Here is a 19402-nt window from a genome sequence, read left to right as displayed (position 1 = left end):
CAAGAGCGGCCCTGTCTGTTCTGTACAGTGTAAAGGCAGGGGAACTATGTCGCTACCCGGTTGCTCAGCGTTTTGAGGCCGGTGAATATATATTACAACTTCTTCATTTAGATAGATTGATTTAGATCCATTGCCAATTTTAGTAAGAATAGAAGCAAATATACCGCACAGAGTTTTGGCCGTCGGGCGGAAAGAGCCGACGAGTCATGAGGCTAGCCGAATGAAGCGTCGGTCCATGCTAGTGCGTTGTCCTGTCTTAACGTACTGTGCTACGCAATAGTCAGTTTTACCTCCCCTAGGAGTGCCAAAAGATGTTTCAAATAAAATAAAAACAAAAGCTAACTGGTTATTGTGGAACTTTGCTATTGATAAGGATTCATAAAAACAACCCATTCTCATTTGGCAAATGTCAACACTTTTATCAATGTATGTTACTTGGGGCAATGACCCCATACAACAACAATCCACCTCCTCCCATAGGGGTTTTTATTAGCAACTGGAGCGCCAAGATGTTTACGATAAAATGCATTGAGCGCTGGAGATTTTCATATGTGTGGATTTGAATTTACCTGTGTTCATCAAAAAAATCATATCTCCAAATACTGATCTGTTAACTGTCGTTTAAAGCCAATGAATTTACCTATATTTCTATATTTATCTTAAGTTTGTAGGTTTCATTAAAAAAAAATCATCAAGTTCATAAACGCGTGAATTTCGTCTGATTGTTAACAAAAATGGTTCAAAACTGTACTTCTTACAGCATGTTTGTAAATGTATGTTTACAGTTTAATAATAAAAAAATAATTTTTCAAAAGAAGCAAACACATTGTGACTTGACATTTTAAATAATAAAAAGGGAAACACTTTGTTTACAGTCACTTTATTGAAATTTTTAACGTCTACCGGTTTCGGTACCTCCGTACCATCATCAGGACAGTTATAAAAATACTAACAAATACAGAATAATACACATATATATAAACAAATAGTTGAGAGAGAAAGAGATAAAAAACAGAGAGAGACAGTATCAGTTGTGGGCGGGAAGTGGGGGAGGGGAGTTAGGGATAACAGGAAACATATTTATTATAGGGCTGAACGTTAAATTTAGTTGATTATTGATAATTTCAGCCTTTGAATTGACTGATTTTTTTATTTCCAACGCTTCCAAGTTGTTAAGTCGTAAACCTATCTCATTTTTGTGAAGGACTTTAATACCCGTGTCACGGTTGAAAGTATGATCTTTATTAATTAGATGTTCTGCAAATTCTGAAAATCCCGAACTGGTTAGACATCTTAGGTGTTCTTTTATTCTAGTTTCTATATTGCGTGATGTTTGCCCTATGTAGAATGCTGGGCAATCATTACAACTAATTTTATATACGCCTGAGTGGCTAAGAACATCTTCTTTATCTTTGGCATTAATTAAAAATTTTCCTAGATTATTATTAGTATAATACGCTGGTTTAATTTCTGGGGGGAATTTAACTGTACATGTAGAGGAAAGGTTATTAATATACAAAATTCTTCTCCACTGCTGGTTGGAGTTATTATTGTTGAGAGTTGGTGGACTACTGTAGACGTATTTATTTATGGCAATACATCTTAATTTTTTTGTAAGGATTCTATCAATAAGGCCTATTTCATATCCATTATTAAGTGCTATTAGTTTAATTGTACTTAACTCATTAGCGTAATTAACATTTGATAAAGGAGTAGTGACTAAACGGTGGATCATAGAGTGGAATGCCGAATGTTTGTGGGAAATAGGGTGGTTAGACGTATTATGGATTGTAGTGTCTGTGAAGGTAGGTTTTCTAAAAATATTAAACTGAATTTTATTATCAATAATCGATAATGTGAGATCTAAAAAGTTGAGTGTCGAATTTATGCCTACTTCTAGTGTGAATTGGATCTGTTTATGTAAGGAGTTGAGGAGTAATAGGAAGGAATTAACTTAAAACTAAACGAAAACTAACTTACAACTTAAAACTAACTTACAACTTAAAACTAGGAATTTAGCTGACGCTCTGTACCCGCCCAAATACATATGATATCGTCTACATAGCGTCTCCATAGTAAAATATTTTTTAACAAAGGTGTTTTAAGTTCAAAAATATTGTTTTCAAAATTATTCATAAAAATATCGGCAATAAGTGGACTTGTGGGAGACCCCATCGGTAATCCATCTCGTTGACGGTACATTATATTATTATATTTAAAACTGTTTTGGTTCAAGCAAACATCGATAAGTTGGTTAATATCTTTTGTAAAATCCTTATGTAAGTTAGAACTATTGACTAAATTGCTTATAATATTTTTACATTCTACTACCGGAATACTGGGAAACAAATTCACTACATCAAAAGAAATGAGTTTACAGTTGCTAGGGAGGGTTAAATCTTTCAAGTGGTTGATTAATTCATGGGAATTTTTAATTGTATATTTTGGTTGAAATATATTGGAATCTTTAATTACCTTAGTAAGAAAAGAAGCAATTTTATAATTAGGTGCATTACAACAAGTCACAACCGGCCTAATTGGCCTATTAGCTTTATGTATTTTGACAAACCCATATAACCTGGGGATTTTCGGGTTTTTAGTTAAGAATTTAACCTGGTGATAAGTATCATCTTTGAATATTGGGGTTTTACACTCGTTGAATGTACTTTTAAGGGTTCTCTGGTATTTATTAGTCGGATCTACTTTTAAAATTTCAAAGTTATCAGATTCTAGGAAGTCATTAATTTTATGATTATATTCTATCTTGTTCATAATTACAACTGTATTGCCTTTATCAGCTCTGGTTAATATTAAATCTTCTTTCTTCAGTTTTTCACGGATATTTTTGGCGTGTAAGTTTTCTTGATTCTGCTTCGGCTGGAATCTTGGGATAAGGTTTTGTAAGACCTCGGCACTTTTGTAGAGGTAAGGTTTCGGAGATTTATATAACGCTGTTTCCATGTCTACTGCAACGTTTTCCACAGCACTATTGTAATTTTTATTAGTATATTTTAGGTTATATTTTAAACCTTTGGAGAGTAATTCCATTTCTTGTTGGGTAAACTGTGCCGAGGAGAGATTCTGTACACGTTCGTAGAATTTTTGAGATGATGATGTCTCCGGGTTATTGATGTGGGTATTTGATTGGCACAATTTTTTGAGTTTATTTTCCAGGGTTATCCTCTTTTTATAAGCTTTCACTGACGCAAAACTTCTAATTTTGTCATCAAAAAGATCCCATTCTACTGGGTGGAGTTCATGGACTAATTCGGTATGCAATATTTTAATATTTAGTTTTAAGTTATTTCGTTGTAGGTTAGTTTTAAGTTGTAAGTTAGTTTTAAGTTGTAAGTTAGTTTTCGTTTAGTTTTAAGTTAATTCCTTCCTATTACTCCTCAACTCCTTACATAAACAGATCCAATTCACACTAGAAGTAGGTATAAATTCGACACTCAACTTTTTAGATCTCACATTATCGATTATTGATAATAAAATTCAGTTTAATATTTTTAGAAAACCTACCTTCACAGACACTACAATCCATAATACGTCTAACCACCCTATTTCCCACAAACATTCGGCATTCCACTCTATGATCCACCGTTTAGTCACTACTCCTTTATCAAATGTTAATTACGCTAATGAGTTAAGTACAATTAAACTAATAGCACTTAATAATGGATATGAAATAGGCCTTATTGATAGAATCCTTACAAAAAAATTAAGATGTATTGCCATAAATAAATACGTCTACAGTAGTCCACCAACTCTCAACAATAATAACTCCAACCAGCAGTGGAGAAGAATTTTGTATATTAATAACCTTTCCTCTACATGTACAGTTAAATTCCCCCCAGAAATTAAACCAGCGTATTATACTAATAATAATCTAGGAAAATTTTTAATTAATGCCAAAGATAAAGAAGATGTTCTTAGCCACTCAGGCGTATATAAAATTAGTTGTAATGATTGCCCAGCATTCTACATAGGGCAAACATCACGCAATATAGAAACTAGAATAAAAGAACACCTAAGATGTCTAACCAGTTCGGGATTTTCAGAATTTGCAGAACATCTAATTAATAAAGATCATACTTTCAACCGTGACACGGGTATTAAAGTCCTTCACAAAAATGAGATAGGTTTACGACTTAACAACTTGGAAGCGTTGGAAATAAAAAAATCAGTCAATTCAAAGGCTGAAATTATCAATAATCAACTAAATTTAACGTTCAGCCCTATAATAAATATGTTTCCTGTTATCCCTAACTCCCCTCCCCCACTTCCCGCCCACAACTGATACTGTCTCTCTCTGTTTTTTATCTCTTTCTCTCTCAACTATTTGTTTATATATATGTGTATTATTCTGTATTTGTTAGTATTTTTATAACTGTCCTGATGATGGTACGGAGGTACCGAAACCGGTAGACGTTAAAAATTTCAATAAAGTGACTGTAAACAAAGTGTTTCCCTTTTTATTATTAAATAAAAAAATATATATTTTAACAGTTTTTTTTTAGTATTATTTTTATTTAAATAAAATGTAGAATGTACTTACGAAAACTTCAAAAATTATTTGTTTTTCACTTGACATATTATTTTTCAAACATAATTTATCAGACCAAAGTTTATCCTAGAATAATAAAAATTCTCTATTATCTATTTCTATAATTTTAAATTGGATTAATAATCATATAATTTACAATATTACACCTTTTATTTAAGGACAATGCACATACTGCACCGAAAAAGTAAATTTTTTGTGCAAATTAAAACTCGCTTTCACATTTTTTAAAATTTTAAATAACTTTAAATAAGCAGAGAATTTAATAACAAATACATTGATACATGATACATAACAAAATTTGTGTAAAATAAACATTCACAGGAATTTTTAACGCGACAACATACCGTCAAAAAAAAAAACTCTTCACTGAGATAATTTGTTTAGCTTTATGTATTTACTGGTGACCAGATAACTCATCAAAATGACAATTCAACACACCTATAAAAAGTGTTTTAAAGTCATTAGTGATGAAACAAAAACTAGGTTAAATAGTTACACATATGTAAACTATTTAACCTAGTTTTTGTTTCATCACTTTTCATAACTTTATAACACTTTTTATCGGTGTGTTGAATTGTCATTTTGATGAGTTATCCATGGAACCGTATTTACTAGAGAAACGAGACATCTATTGATAATCTGTGAAACTACTAGCTGTGTAATACTGTTAGCTTTGTGAATATCCAAGTTGCAAACACGTGGGAACTTTTTAAATAATTCCTATAAATGTTTTAATATATCTCTTTAAATTGGCCTTAGGCTAGCGTGCGCTCGCGTGTGTTGCGAATTGGACAAAATATGGCCAAAAACACTCCAGTGGCTAAAAATATTGCCCGATTTGCATTGAGTTGATGGTATTTTTAATCCCAAACTAATATATATTAATTTGATTGGCAGGTGGACCACAGGACCAACCAGCAGTCCCTCGCCTTGGATCAATCCGCTGTGTCCAAGCCGACCCCTTCTGGGGCTGAGGAGGCAGCGTCCATGGGGCTCCCTGGGGGGGCGGGGCTCCCGGGGCCCCCCGCTGCTGAGGATGACTGCGCCTGCTCTGCGCTGACCATGCGAACCGACATTGATAATAGGTACTCGAGGTATGTGGCGTTTAAATACCGGCAATTTTAGCAATTTATGATCTCTGCAGAATTTCTTATGGGGCATGTAAGACTACCATTCAACTAGTATCTGGTAAGTATGTATGCATTCATCCAAAATACAACAACACTAGTTGCCCATCATAACAGAATAGGGGAGAAATAAGAATTTTTAGGTTTTGAAAAATTGTTGAATAATTTCCTGGGATTGATAAAAGTTCTTTCATAAGTTTAGTATCTCACATTTCTATAATTGTCTAAAATCACTTCAAATTTAGCATTAAACTTTTGTTTGTTGTGTCTTTCAACTAATATTCATCAGCGGTTGAGAACCATGCTTTATGGAACTCAGTAAATTTTTAAATTTTAGAAATTAACTCCTCAGGCTAATTTGTTTGCTTTTGGAAACAGCTCATATAAATCGTTTTGTCTCCCTTACTGTCATGGTGAGAAATATGATCTAAACAGTGTTAGAAAGAGAAAACACCTTGCTTTATTTTTAAATCTAGAAGTTAACCATAGAAAACTTAAAATGTGGACCTCAATGGAACCAAAGTTTCCGATCGCAATTCGAAAAAATGTATGAAACTTTGTGAATTTTTCATTCATTATTTTTATATGAACGAAAAAAAAAGTGAGGTGACTGTAACATATATAATACATTTTCCTAGGTGACCGGGTATCTCATCAAAATGACAGGTCAACATACCTACAAAAAGTGATATAAAGTCATGAAAAGTGATGAAACAAAAACTAGGTTACATAGGATAGGTAACTACAATAAGATGTGTTATTTTGATATTCAAAGAAACTTTTCCCGTAAAAGATCAATGGTTTCGTTGCTTGTGTGGCACGTAGCGCCGTCTTGTTGAAATTAAACGTTGTCCAGATCAATACCATCCAATTCCGGTCATAAAAAATCATTAATCATCTCTCGATAGCGCAATCCATTCACCGTAACTGTTGCTCCAGCCTCATTTTCGAAAAAGTAAGATCCAATGACTCCGCCGGACCATAAACCGCACCAAACAGTCACACATTGAGGATAGAGAGGCTTTTCAACAATAACTCTTGGGTTTTCCGAGCCCCAGATGCGACAATTTTGCTTGTTGACGAAGCCACCGAGGTGGAAATGGGCCTCATCACTCAAGATGATTTTTCGATGGAAATCTAATAATTAATAATAGTGAATTTTAATAATTTCAATGCGTTGTTGAAGCGTGTATCGTTCCATTTTTATTAATGGCGTAATTTCTACTTGTCAAATGTCAAAAAATAACAGCTTAAAAGTAACATCTACCGAAATAGCGTGCTATTCAAAATAACACCTCTTATTGGAAAACCCTATATTTAACCTACTTTTTGTTTTATCAATTTTTAAAGGTGTGTTTAATTGTCATTTTGATGAAATATCATGGAACCATTTTCATGTGTGTTTTTATTTTTAATCGTTAACAGTAATTTTAGTTATAAAAAACGTAAGGTGAGCCATTTTTAAAACTTTTTTACTTTTGCGTTATAAATTTTAATATTTCAAAAATTATGTTTGTTTCTAATAACAACATTTGTAAGTGTATTTAATCACCTTTCAAAAACAATATTTAGTTTCAGAAATATTCCATTTAATTGGATTTTATAGCAAAGCGATAATACTCTGACCTTCTGCCAAAATATACCAGAGGCCTGGGGGGTTAATTGTATTGTCATTTAAACTACATAAATTAATATATTCTTACGCTACTTATGTTTGCAGGCCATTAGTATATAAATCGCATTATTGAGTGATTTTAAGAAATCTTAAACAATAATAATTATAGGAATGTTGAGTTAAGTGCCTTTTCACTGAAGAATATGACATATAAGAAGGTTGAGGTATTAATACATATTATGTCATCTGTTAGTCATCCTTTAGCATTGGTATGATATATTTTAATTATAATTAATATGCACCATCATGAGATGTGCAAGTGCAGTTTAGTGGAATAAATGTACATCTTGTCCGTCTTAATCATCTTCTATTTGAAATGTGTTTTTACTAACTAAAATCTTAAGTTCTTTCTCCTTCTGAACTTTAATCTATTAAATCTGGTTTCTTTAGTTAAAAACTTATAAAGTTCAAATTTTTAGTATTTATTGGTTATTCAGTTTATATTTTTAATTCACGTGATGTACCAAGTATTTGCAAGTTGTAAGTTCCACTTTTAAAAATGCCCTGTAAAAGTAAGTCATTATAATGTATGCACATTTCAAATGTAGAAAAAAAACGATATTGTCTGCTTATAATATGTTATATTTTTGGGTTTACAATTGCTTGTCTGGTTTTGAAAAGATTCTTTTTTTTAATTTGTTGATTTCCTCAACACATCAGTTCCAATGTTGAAAAGTTCACTCTCTCCTGACTTACAAAAAAAAAATGTGTTGTTTAATTGACTGAGCGCAGTGAAGTCCTTTTTTAACTCGACCATTTGGCATTTAAAAAATTGTAAATTTGTTTGTTACATTCCGGTTCAAGATGGTTGCCATGCTAGTACTACCATAAAAAAACCACCCATTAGATTGATAACTCCATGCTTTATGCATGAAACAAATTGGCCCTCTATTTAACCATAGATATTCCAATATTTAGACACACTTTATGCGTGCAACTGTTCTATATCATACACCATCGGCGAGGATAGAGGAAACTCGAAAAAAAAGGTGCGGCCATAGACAATAAAATTCTCATTCCAAGCCTATCCTATTCAATAAATAGCCTTACATATTATTTTAAAAATAAAAATATTTGAATTTCAGAATGTTCCCTCACGACAACCAGACTCTATCTGACAAAGTACTGTCCTGCGAAAAAGAGCTTTAAATTATCTTTTTTTTATACCTCATTTACTTAGGACAATCAATCAAATTGTATCAAACCACTCAGCCTCCAACAGTTTTTCCATAGATTTTCAGAGTTGTTCATTGGTGGATGTGGTTAAATTATGTGATGTCACAAGCCATGGAGATTACTGTATCTTTTCTTCGATTCAAATTTTCTATCGGAGTTATACCCTTCTGGATACTGCATGATCGTGGTTCATTCTATGATTATGGTACCTACTTACCTGCCTGAAGAAAGTTGCTAAAAAGAATTGGTGACATTTCTTTGGAAAAATTGTATAATTCCTTATTTGAAATTTAAAAAATATATAAAATATCCATGGTTTGCAATTAAGTAGGTAGGTATTTAAGTATCTACTTACAAATCTTACCCCATTTCAGAGTAAATTTTGGATTTAATTTATAAAATAAACTAGTAAATTAAGTTTAAAAAATTTAGTTTGTTGAAAAGTTCGTCATTTGCAGTGACCAAGATGACGATGAAGCCTACTTGTCTTCATCCCGGAACCAGCTGAACATCAACCAGCTCAGCGGAGAACCTTCTCACAAGCTGCCATCCAGAGGTTCATCTATTGACAACTTCAAGGTACAGATATTGCCTTTTATACTTGATTGAAATTATCATATTGATTAAAACACCCAGTCGTAATAATTTTTATTACTTAATTTAAGTCAAATCGGTTAAAGTAACCAGTTTGGAATCGGTCAAATGTTATAAGAGGGCTGCTGTAAGAATATTATAAAACGATATTAGAATTGTAATATATTATAGTGTATGGCTTGTTTGTGTACTTGCTGTACTTGGGTGGTGCACCCGTCCACTATAAAAATGTATGGACAATTTAACATAAAGTAAGATAAAATTGAGCTTACTTTCTTTTCTAATTGGTTTACCTCTTCACTTATAAGCGGACAATATCGATTTACCAATCACGGTTCCGTCAAAAAACTATCATTAGGATCAGTGGCGGCCGCTGCCCTAAAAGGGTGGTGGTTCACTGACAATCCAAAATAAAAACAATATGACAAAAAGATTATGGGTAAAAATAATTATTCCACCTACCTTATTTGTAGATAAGGTCTATTCTACGTTGTTTGTGAAGAGCAAAAACTTCTATCACTTTCGAAGTGAAATTTGGGATTGTTTGCAAATTTTTTTTTTCAATACTAAGTACAGATAAAGCATTCAAACGGTCTTGACTCATCGTGTTTCGCAAGAATGATTTAATTCGTTTTAGGGTAGAAAAACACCTTTCGCTTTCCACAGATGTCATAGGTATTGTACATATTATTTTTAAAAGCTTCACACACTCCGAAAACGACTCGACTAAATTATTTTTATAAAAAAGTTGCAAGATTGCCACTGCACCATCGGCGTTAGAGAAATCATCTCTCCCGTATATAGCACATAGTTCATTTTTCAATTTAAATTTATCTAAAAAGATGTAGGTACGTGTTCACTGTTTCATTGAAATCACTTTGAGGAAAGTTTTCTTTATATTGAGTAAAGCGTTCACAATCAAATAATTTTGATGCTAATAAATGGTTAGTAAACTCGAATCTGTCTTTGATCTGTTGTAAGAGAATATCACATACTTCGATGCAAGTTGCATAGTTCACCGTTTTATTTCTTTTTGCTTTGGGCTCACCTGTTTGGTCTATGGAATCACGAACTGTCTGAATGCATTTTTCAAATTGATATATATATATTTCTTAATCATGATGGTATCCAAAGAGCGTGATTGTAATTGTTGAAACAAAATGTCACAATGGGGTAAAATCTTGTTGAAGAAACCTAACCAATATATAAACTGTTCATCCTTAAGATAATGCAATAACATACTGGCCTGGTTTATAGTATTCGAATCATTATTATTTTGGTCTAAAATAGTTTCCATACATTGTATCAACAATTCTGAGTACGCCGAAACAGTTCTCACAGTTTTTATGTTGAAATTCCATCTTGTTGGTGGGGCAGAAGGGATTTTCTTTTTCATTACATCGTTTAACACGTTCATTCGTTTAGGAGACCTCGAAAAAAATTGGAAATGCGTGAAGATGTGCGAAAAACGTTTTTATTACATTGCTTTGTGAAACACTTTTTTCGACTATCAAATTCAGCTGATGAGCATAGCAATGAACATAATTAGCAAATGGAAAATCAGCCTTAATTTTTGCTTGAACCCCTCCAACCCTTCCACTCATAACTGAGGCTCCATCAAAGCATTGAGCTATCAATTTATTTGAACTGATGTTCAAACCTTGAAGTTCTTCAGAGATGGCTTTATACAAACCGTCAGCGCAGTGCGAGGTTGGAATTAAATATTTCCAAAAGCGTTCATAAATATGGCTCTTCCATTCATATCCGATGATCAAAACCATTTGCGTCGTCGTAGAGACATCTGTAGTTTCATCTGCTTGAATCGCAATAAATTCACATTCCGTAATTTGTCGTTTCACTTCTGTGCTGTATACTTCCATTATAGAATCCAATATGTCATTTTGAAATAGTCTTTGATGTCCCTTTAAAAACAGTGGCACTATCTAAATGTTGTTTTAATACTGCATCTAATTCTGCTACGAAATCTATTAAGCCGCGAAATACACCAGGATTTATCGAATCAAGGGTTTCGTCGTGACCACGCAATGCCAATTCGAATGCTCCACAAAATATGACACAATCTATTAATTTAGACAATATATATCTATTTTTGTCAACCATTGCATTATGTTGTTAAGTTTGCTCACGGTATCCAGAATCCAACTGTTGACGAATGTCAACTGTACCTAAAACGGCTAAACTCATAACATTTTGTAAATGTAAAGTAGATGAATTGTGCTTTTTCAACTTCTCTGATAGATGCGTTAAATCATTAATCCCACTCAACGTCCAAGTTGAATCTCCACCAAACACAAGACACGGAAAACAAAAAAAGCGATTAACTTTGTCACAACCACACAACCAAAAAGCTTTATCATAAAGTTTTTTGTCAAACACTCGAGTAAAAGCTCTTGATTTGGATTTACAATCTTGCTTAATCACGAGCACTGGACGAGGTGGACCAGAATTTTTAATTAATAATTTATTTTCAAACAAACTGTTATTATTTCTTATATATTCGACACTGATTACACTCATTTTTATTTCTTATAAAGTTACAAATTAAAAGGATTAAGTTCTGTATTTAGCTTGATCAAATTACTCGATAAATCAATACCAAAACAATGACAATAATTACGTCACGGCTCGCGATAACGACGGTAAATTATGATCTGTGACATGTGACATGTGTCATCTGTGATCTATTGTCCAATATCGAGTTCGAAGTTCGACGAACTTCGGATGCTCCGTGTAACCTCGGGTCAAGGCTCATAAATCGGTAATCTTCGGAAATGATCGGGTTATCTCGGCGCCGAGTGACACACGGGAATTAGCTAACTCCTGGTACAAATGGGTAGATTGAGGCGCTCGCAGTGTTTTAAAAAATACATACAAAAACGTATTTTCATCCGTTTGCAAATCTGTGTACACGGCGCGGCGGATTGGCGCCGCGCAGCGGCCATACTTTATACTTGGAGAGATTAAAATCGCTCTCCTTGATAATATTCATTGCATTGTATTGGTAAGTAATATTTTTAAATGATTTTTATAGATTTTATAGTCTTCAGTAAGATATTATAAATTAATTTTAGCCATTACAATTTAGATAGTGCTGCACACGAACGCACTATGCGACCAGCCGCCACTGATTAGGATCCCACATAAAGACATATAATAATGGTTTAAACCTACACATTTGAAAAGTTGATATAAATTTTTTCTTATATCCAGGACACCAGCTATTTCGGCGATTCCACACAGTCATTGGACGGATCCTTCACTTCCCAGAGCATGAAGCACATCAAGCCCGGCAGCAGCAAGCAGCACAATCGGGAGCCGGCCCTGGCCCGCACGCTGATGGACCTGTCCCAGGAGATGCAGGAGCAGCGGGTCAAGGGGCAGGGGGAGCCGCCGCCCCAACCCATGCCCGACTGCTTCCTGACGCTGCCCGTCAGTAACAACGGGGGCACAGGGAGGAACAAGGTGACGCTTGAGACCAATTCTTCTTTCTTCATTGCCGAGGATTGCGAACACTTCAAATTCCACGGTGGACAAGGCTCCTCCATGGAGCCAATACAGATACCACCAACATTCTGGTGGTATTTGATCATTCCTTGAGATTAATATGGAATACCTACATAATTAATTAATAATTTTCGGAAGTTTTTCTCTTTTTAGTCTTTTTGAGAGATATTTCTATAAAATTCATGCTATCTCATTTTGTTTTACGATGAGATATATGATTTACATGTGGTTAACCTTTCCTCATCTGTGGTGTGTATTTACTACACATTGCTTCTAATATCTTTAATAACTCTATAAATATAATAAATTCTGGGTTCAGATTTTAGGTATTCCTCCGTTATACATTTATGCACTGAATTAAAAAATAATATTTAACATAGTTTTCAAATTCAATTAAAAATCAGAGTTTTTTGTAAGAAATCGGGAGCAAATATACCAATACATTCAACCGTGTGCCATTGCTACGCGAAGAGTGCGCGAGGAAATGACACGCTATTGATGTCCCGCTTTACTTCGCTATGCGTGCACATGAGAAATCCACTTGTCCCCAGTTCTATTTTTCTATTTAGACCATCGATACCTACGGCCGCATTGTGTAGCTTCGTCTCGTGACCAACTTGTGCAGGGGTACTAAAGTGAATCATTATTTCCGTTCGATAATTAAATTAATAATTTTTTGTAAGTACTTTTTCATTTATTTCCGAATACTGTGTTATACTATTACCTTATATTATAGTATTGAAAAGTGTGTATTACGTAACTATTTATTTTTTTTAACAGATTTTGTATTACATGAACACCAAACCATCCACTACTAAACTTAAAAAGTATTTTACGAGATAGGAAGCAAGACCGTTTGTACTGAAGACCGACTGTGGCATAAGGCTGTGGTTTGGTTTGACCCAAATAGACGTTTGGCATATACCTCTCTCATCTAAACCGACCATCTCTCATGTAATAGAAAGAGATGCACCATAGGTGATCCGTTGTACGTACAAGCACTGTACGTACAAGTCACGACACATGTGACGTAAGAATTCTTTCGACCAATCGTGGAGCGTATATAGTTTATTGCTATTCAATGCTTTTTCAAGAACGTTTAACTAATTCTAAGAATAATAATATAGAAATATATTTATGTATTTAGAATCGATATTTTTTGATCTACATGAACATATTTTTTATAAGTCAAAATATTTTTCACTCAACTTCCTTGTAGCATTCACGTGGGAGGGTTGTTGGATTAATTTTTGTTGTGTTTTTCAGGAATGTAATCTACGAGCACTATTTTTTTGCCTCTATATTATTTACTATACTTACTTGGTAATAGTATAACTAGGCTAATGACTTCTACGGGAGAGCACCTCGACGGGCAATATGAATCTTAGCTAGCCAGAGCAACTGACATACCGGCCCATAATAAACGCAAAAACAAGCAGAATATTTTCAGTTGCATAATATGTGATTGTTATACTAAAATCAGAAACAGTACTTGTTTTGAATGTCAGTATTTTATTTAGAAGTATTTTCAAAACATTTCTCTGGAATCGAATGTACCTAAAGCGAGAATGTTTTTTCAATATTTCTGACAGTTTACATATTTATTTATTTTCGAGTTAGCTTTATTTTTTATTTTTCACATCTTCGTGTGTGCTTTTATAAACATATACACAGCATTTTATAAACATTTTATAAACATATACACAGGTAGATTGTTTGGCAAACATAATCTTTCTTTAAATATTTCAATAAAGTGACAAAAAAGAAACATTAATAATTAATTACCAATATTTTATTTCACAGCAAATTCCTTGTATTTTGTTATACAGTTGAAAGGCCTAAATTAAAGATGTTTCTGAATGTTCTCGTAGCATTACTACTAATTGCAGCACTTTTTAAAATAATACAAAAGACAATACAATATAATAAAACAAAATTAAAAAAAAAAGAAATATTGACAAAAAATGCAGCGAAACTAATTCGAACCATTGCTGTAAGTAAATCGTTTTGTAACAAGTTTATCGATTTTTTTATACATGTTATTGTTTTAATTTTTTGTTACTATCTATTGTTTTCAGCGTTCTTTCAACAACCGGGAGGAAAGAGAAAATTGTTTGTATTATATTGGCGCATATCCGGAATCCATAAATTTTAAAATTAAAGGCATTTCGCCATTCCTGGTAAAAAAATAATATTTATTTTACAAAATTTAATAATATTTAGATATGTTGTGTTAGTCCTAGGACTAATTGATTATTATTTTGTTTTATTTGTTTACTGACATGTTATTTTTCAGAAAGCTTGCTCCTCGGGATGTAAGGAAATAGTCCTTGCAATGCTAAAAAAAGGTAAAGGAATAAAAATTTCTTATCTGGTATTTAAAAATATTTCCCTTGTGGGAGCTGTGAAAATATTTTGCAGAGTTTCACAATAAGTTCTAATAGGTACGTAAATGTTGTGCTTAGATGCGGGCAATGTTTATCATTTAAATATTTGTAGGTGCTGACTTAAATTCTACTACATCTAAAGGACATACTCCATTATACCTCGCTGAAAATGCTATCATAACCAAAAACATAAACGACATGTCTATATTGGATTTTCTGGTTGTAGCCGGTTAGTACTTATATTTACTTAACGTGAATTATAATTTACCGACTTGCAAACTTATCTGAGGGCATTTTAGGTCCACGGTGTAAGCTCAAGGTTCGAAAGAATATTAAACAAGGTTCGCTCATACATGGTGTAGATCGGTGATTGGTTAGAAAGTCGTAGCTTGAAGTCCGCATTTTACCGGGAGATTTGAATTGACTGCTGTATGACTTATTTATGTATTTACTAACTTACGGGAAGTTAATTGCAAGGAGAAATGTTACAATACAGCATAGGGCACCAAAACACTTATAATAATTAAAGAGAATGTCAAGTGAAGGTTTTGATGGAGTTCAGGATGGATATGAGTCAATCATACTGTTAATAATTTACAAAATGCAGATGAGATCAAAGTCCGTCCTAAGTTTTTTCTGAAGAAGAAATAATTAATTTTACTACAAGTTCATCGTAAGAGTAATCGCCTCCTTCTAGGCCTAATTTCCATGCAATTCCCGTTAAGAAGCTATGCGGATTGTAATGATTTAGCAAACTATTTCAATATTTACCAAACTATAATGATCTGGATATGAGACAGGGAAAGTAATTTTATTCGTACGAAGAGTCTCAAAACATGGTAGATAGAAAACGAATTTTATAAAATATATTATGATAAAACTATACTAACAGACCGAGCGATTAGTCATAATAGACCCGATATAGTTTTACATGACAAAATTAAAAAAATAACTTATATCATTGATGTCGCTATACCAAATTCCTGTAATATTCAAAAATCTGTTAGCGAAAAATTAAGAAAATACACAGATTTAGGAAATGAAATAAAAAGAATTTGGCATTCTCAGACTATAAAAATATTACCATTCGTTATTTCGGCTACTGGCATTATACCTAGCTCTCTAATTAAAAATGTAGGCGTATTAGATCTTTCAAAAAAATTATATATAAAGATGCAAAAGTCGGTCATTTTGAATACATGTAGGATAACAAAAGATTTTTTAAATATTTATGTTGAGGGATCAGTAGGAATTATAGGCCCTGTTAGAAGTTCTACCGAGCCGAACCCTCTGATATGAAAATATCTGGAGTCGGTGAATTATTTTCCCATTTGATCTCTTGTGAGTTGACGTGTTGTTCTTGTATTGTTTTGTATTTATTTTGCTTATATAATGCACTTACATAATGTTGATTGACTAGATGATCATTTGTGGAAAAGTGAGTGGAAGGGTTTAGTTTTTCCTATGGGGAAGATTTAACCCGGACAACAAAATCGGAAGCATAAAAAAAATAAACCTTAACTAATTATTATATACCATTCTTACTGTTTATAAATGATATTGTAAATATATTTGATGAAGTAAAATCAAAGACTTAGACATACCTAGCAACAGTAAATTAGTGTCCTTTGACGTTGTTTTAATCTTTTCCCAAGCATTCCCACTAATGAATGTAAAAACCTAATTGTAAACATTTTAAATAATTCCCATTTAGATCGAACCATTGTGAAGGAAATGTCCACTTTCTTAGAAATTTGTACCAATCAAAACTACTTCACCTTTAATGATAAATTATATAAACAGCATAATGGTCTCCCAATGGGAAATCCCGCTTCTCCATTGTTTGCTGAAATATTTATGGATTCCTTTGAAAACAAACTTTTCGAATGTGGACTTTCCCTTTTAGCTAATGTATTTGTTTGGTATAGATATGTTGATGACATTTTTGTAATTTGGACAGGTAGCAACAGACAATTAGACAATTTTCTCACTTTTATAGTTTTATACTTTTATACTTTTATAGGACAAAGTTCAATTGTATCAATGTCCAAATGGACAAAGTTCAATTATATCAATGTCCAAATGGACAAAATTCAATTATATCAATGTCCAAATGGACAAAATTCAATTGCATCAATGTCCAAATGGACAAAGTTCAATTATATCAATGTCCAAATGGACAAAATTCAATTGTATCAATGTCCAAATGGACAAAGTTCAATTATATCAATGTCCAAATGGACAAAATTCAATTGTATCAATGTCCAAATGGACAAAGTTCAATTGGATCAATTTCCGAATGGATAAAGTTCCAATGGATGAATGTCCAAATGGACAAAGTTCAATTGTATCAATGTCCAAATGGACAAAGTTCCAATGAATGAATGTCCAAATGGACAAAATTCAATTGTATCAATGTCCAAATGGACAAAGTTCAATTGTATCAATGTCCAAATGGACAAAGTTCAATTGTATCAATGTACAAATGGACAAAGTTCCAATGAATGAATGTCCAAATGGACAAAATTCAATTGCATCAATGTCCAAATGGACAAAGTTCAATTGTATCAATGTCCAAATGGACAAAGTGCAATTGTATCAATGTCCAAATGGACAAGGTTCAATTGTATCAATGTCCAAATGGACAAAATTCAATTGTATCAATGTCCAAATGGACAAAGTTCAATTGTATCAATGTCCAAATGGACAAAGTTCAAATGGATCAATGTCCGAATGGATAAAGTTCAAATGGATGAATGTCCAAATGGACAAAGTTCAATTGTATCAATGTCCAAATGGACAAAGTTCAATTGTATCAATGTCCAAATGGACAAAGTTCAATTGTAACTTTGTCCATTTGGACATTGATACAATTGAACTTTGTCCATTTAGACCTTCATTCATTGGAACTTTGTCCATTTGGACAATGATACAATTGAACTTTGTCCATTTGGACATTGATACAATTGAACTTTGTCCATTTGGACATTCATTCATTGGAACTTTGTCCATTTGGACATTGATTGGGAGGATTATTGGGAGGGTTATTGTGCACTTATGTTAATGTATTTTATGACCGTCTTTGAGTTGCTAATATTTGTATCATGTTGTCTCTATAATATATTTGTATCATGTTGTCTCCCTCTATATTTTGTTTGTTATATATATGCACACATTATGTACTTCTTGTTTAGTATTAATTTGTACCCTGATGATGCTTAAGTAAAGCGAAACCGGTCGGTTCTTAAATTAATAAATATCGTGGTTTTAAAACAAAAAAGTATTTTATTTTATTAAATATGTCAAACCACAAAGTGATTGCTTTCTACAATAATAAGAAATATTTAATTTCTTTCACAACATCGCAAGGCTTTCAGCTTCCTTTAAAATAGTATCGTTCTAATGATGGTAATGATCAACGGTTTTTGGGGAATTATTCCATGTAAATAGACAGATTGCCATATTTAATTTCTTTCACAACATCGCAAGGCTTTCAGCTTCCTTTAAATTAGTATCATTCCAACGATGGTAATGATCAACGGTGTTTGGGGAATCATTCCATGTTAATAGACAGATTGCCATATTTAATGCACAGCCGAAATGTAGGAATGCTTGTTTGACAATCATTTTTTTGGAGCCTGCTCTAAGGAACTATCAGCATTGATCACCTGTGCACAGGTGAACATGCGCGAAAGTCGAAAGACGCGAGCGGAATACCCGTTCACAGTTGATCTAAGTTCGTGAGAACGGGTCGTTTCTTCGACTTGTTTTTGTGTAAGTAGGCTCGTATGTGGAACGGGCTACAGAAAACTGTTACACCTACTTAATTTATTCCAGAACTCTTCAAATTCCGGTAAGTTTTTAGATTCTCACGGCCAAAAGCATTTTTGTTGTTTGTTTTTGGGGTGTTATGCCGTGTTGCGCTAACTCTTTCTTTAGCCGACGTTTCGGACAGCGTTGCAGTGTCCATCATCAGGGCAGATCCGGTAGATCTTTCTCGGGAGTCTTCAGATCATCTTCAGATCTACCGGATCTGCCCTGATGATGGACACTGCAACGCTGTCCAAAACGTCGGCTAAAGAAGGAGTTAGTGCAACACGGCATAACACCCCAAAAACAAACAACAAAAATCTTCAAAATCCGTATTAATAAATCCTTTCCTACAGCCCCTTCCTTAACCCGTCCCACAACGCTGCGCGACCCGCAGCGATATAGCTCCACCGTTTTTATACTGTATAGACAGAGGCACTCTTATGAGGTGTCACAGAAAAATAAAATTACTTGTTAAATTTTAAAATTCATAACAGTTTCATAAAAAAACAGTTTTTTGTGATTTCTCTAAAATTTGATA

At 33.3% G+C, this 19402-nt stretch overlaps 1 protein-coding gene across 1 annotated transcript; it reads left to right on the top strand.

The window, feature by feature from the left end:
* Nucleotides 1-5464: 5464 nt before the first annotated feature.
* LOC149408614 (uncharacterized) lies at nt 5465-12757 on the top strand (the record flags this gene model as incomplete). The annotated part of the gene is made up of 3 exons (XM_089650550.1): nt 5465-5661; nt 9004-9124; nt 12371-12757. Coding segments are annotated over 3 exons (705 nt in total), but the record flags the coding sequence as incomplete, so codon positions are not given.
* Between the last annotated feature and the right edge of the window lie 6645 nt (nt 12758-19402).

The sequence above is a fragment of the Hesperophylax consimilis genome, unplaced genomic scaffold (genome assembly GCF_061612785.1).
Source record: "Hesperophylax consimilis isolate HC1 unplaced genomic scaffold, BYU_Hcon_1.0 scaffold_156, whole genome shotgun sequence".
NCBI lineage: Eukaryota > Metazoa > Arthropoda > Insecta > Trichoptera > Limnephilidae > Hesperophylax > Hesperophylax consimilis.
The sequence above is the reverse complement of the archived record's forward strand: the minus strand, read 5'-3'. Positions and strand labels throughout refer to the sequence as shown.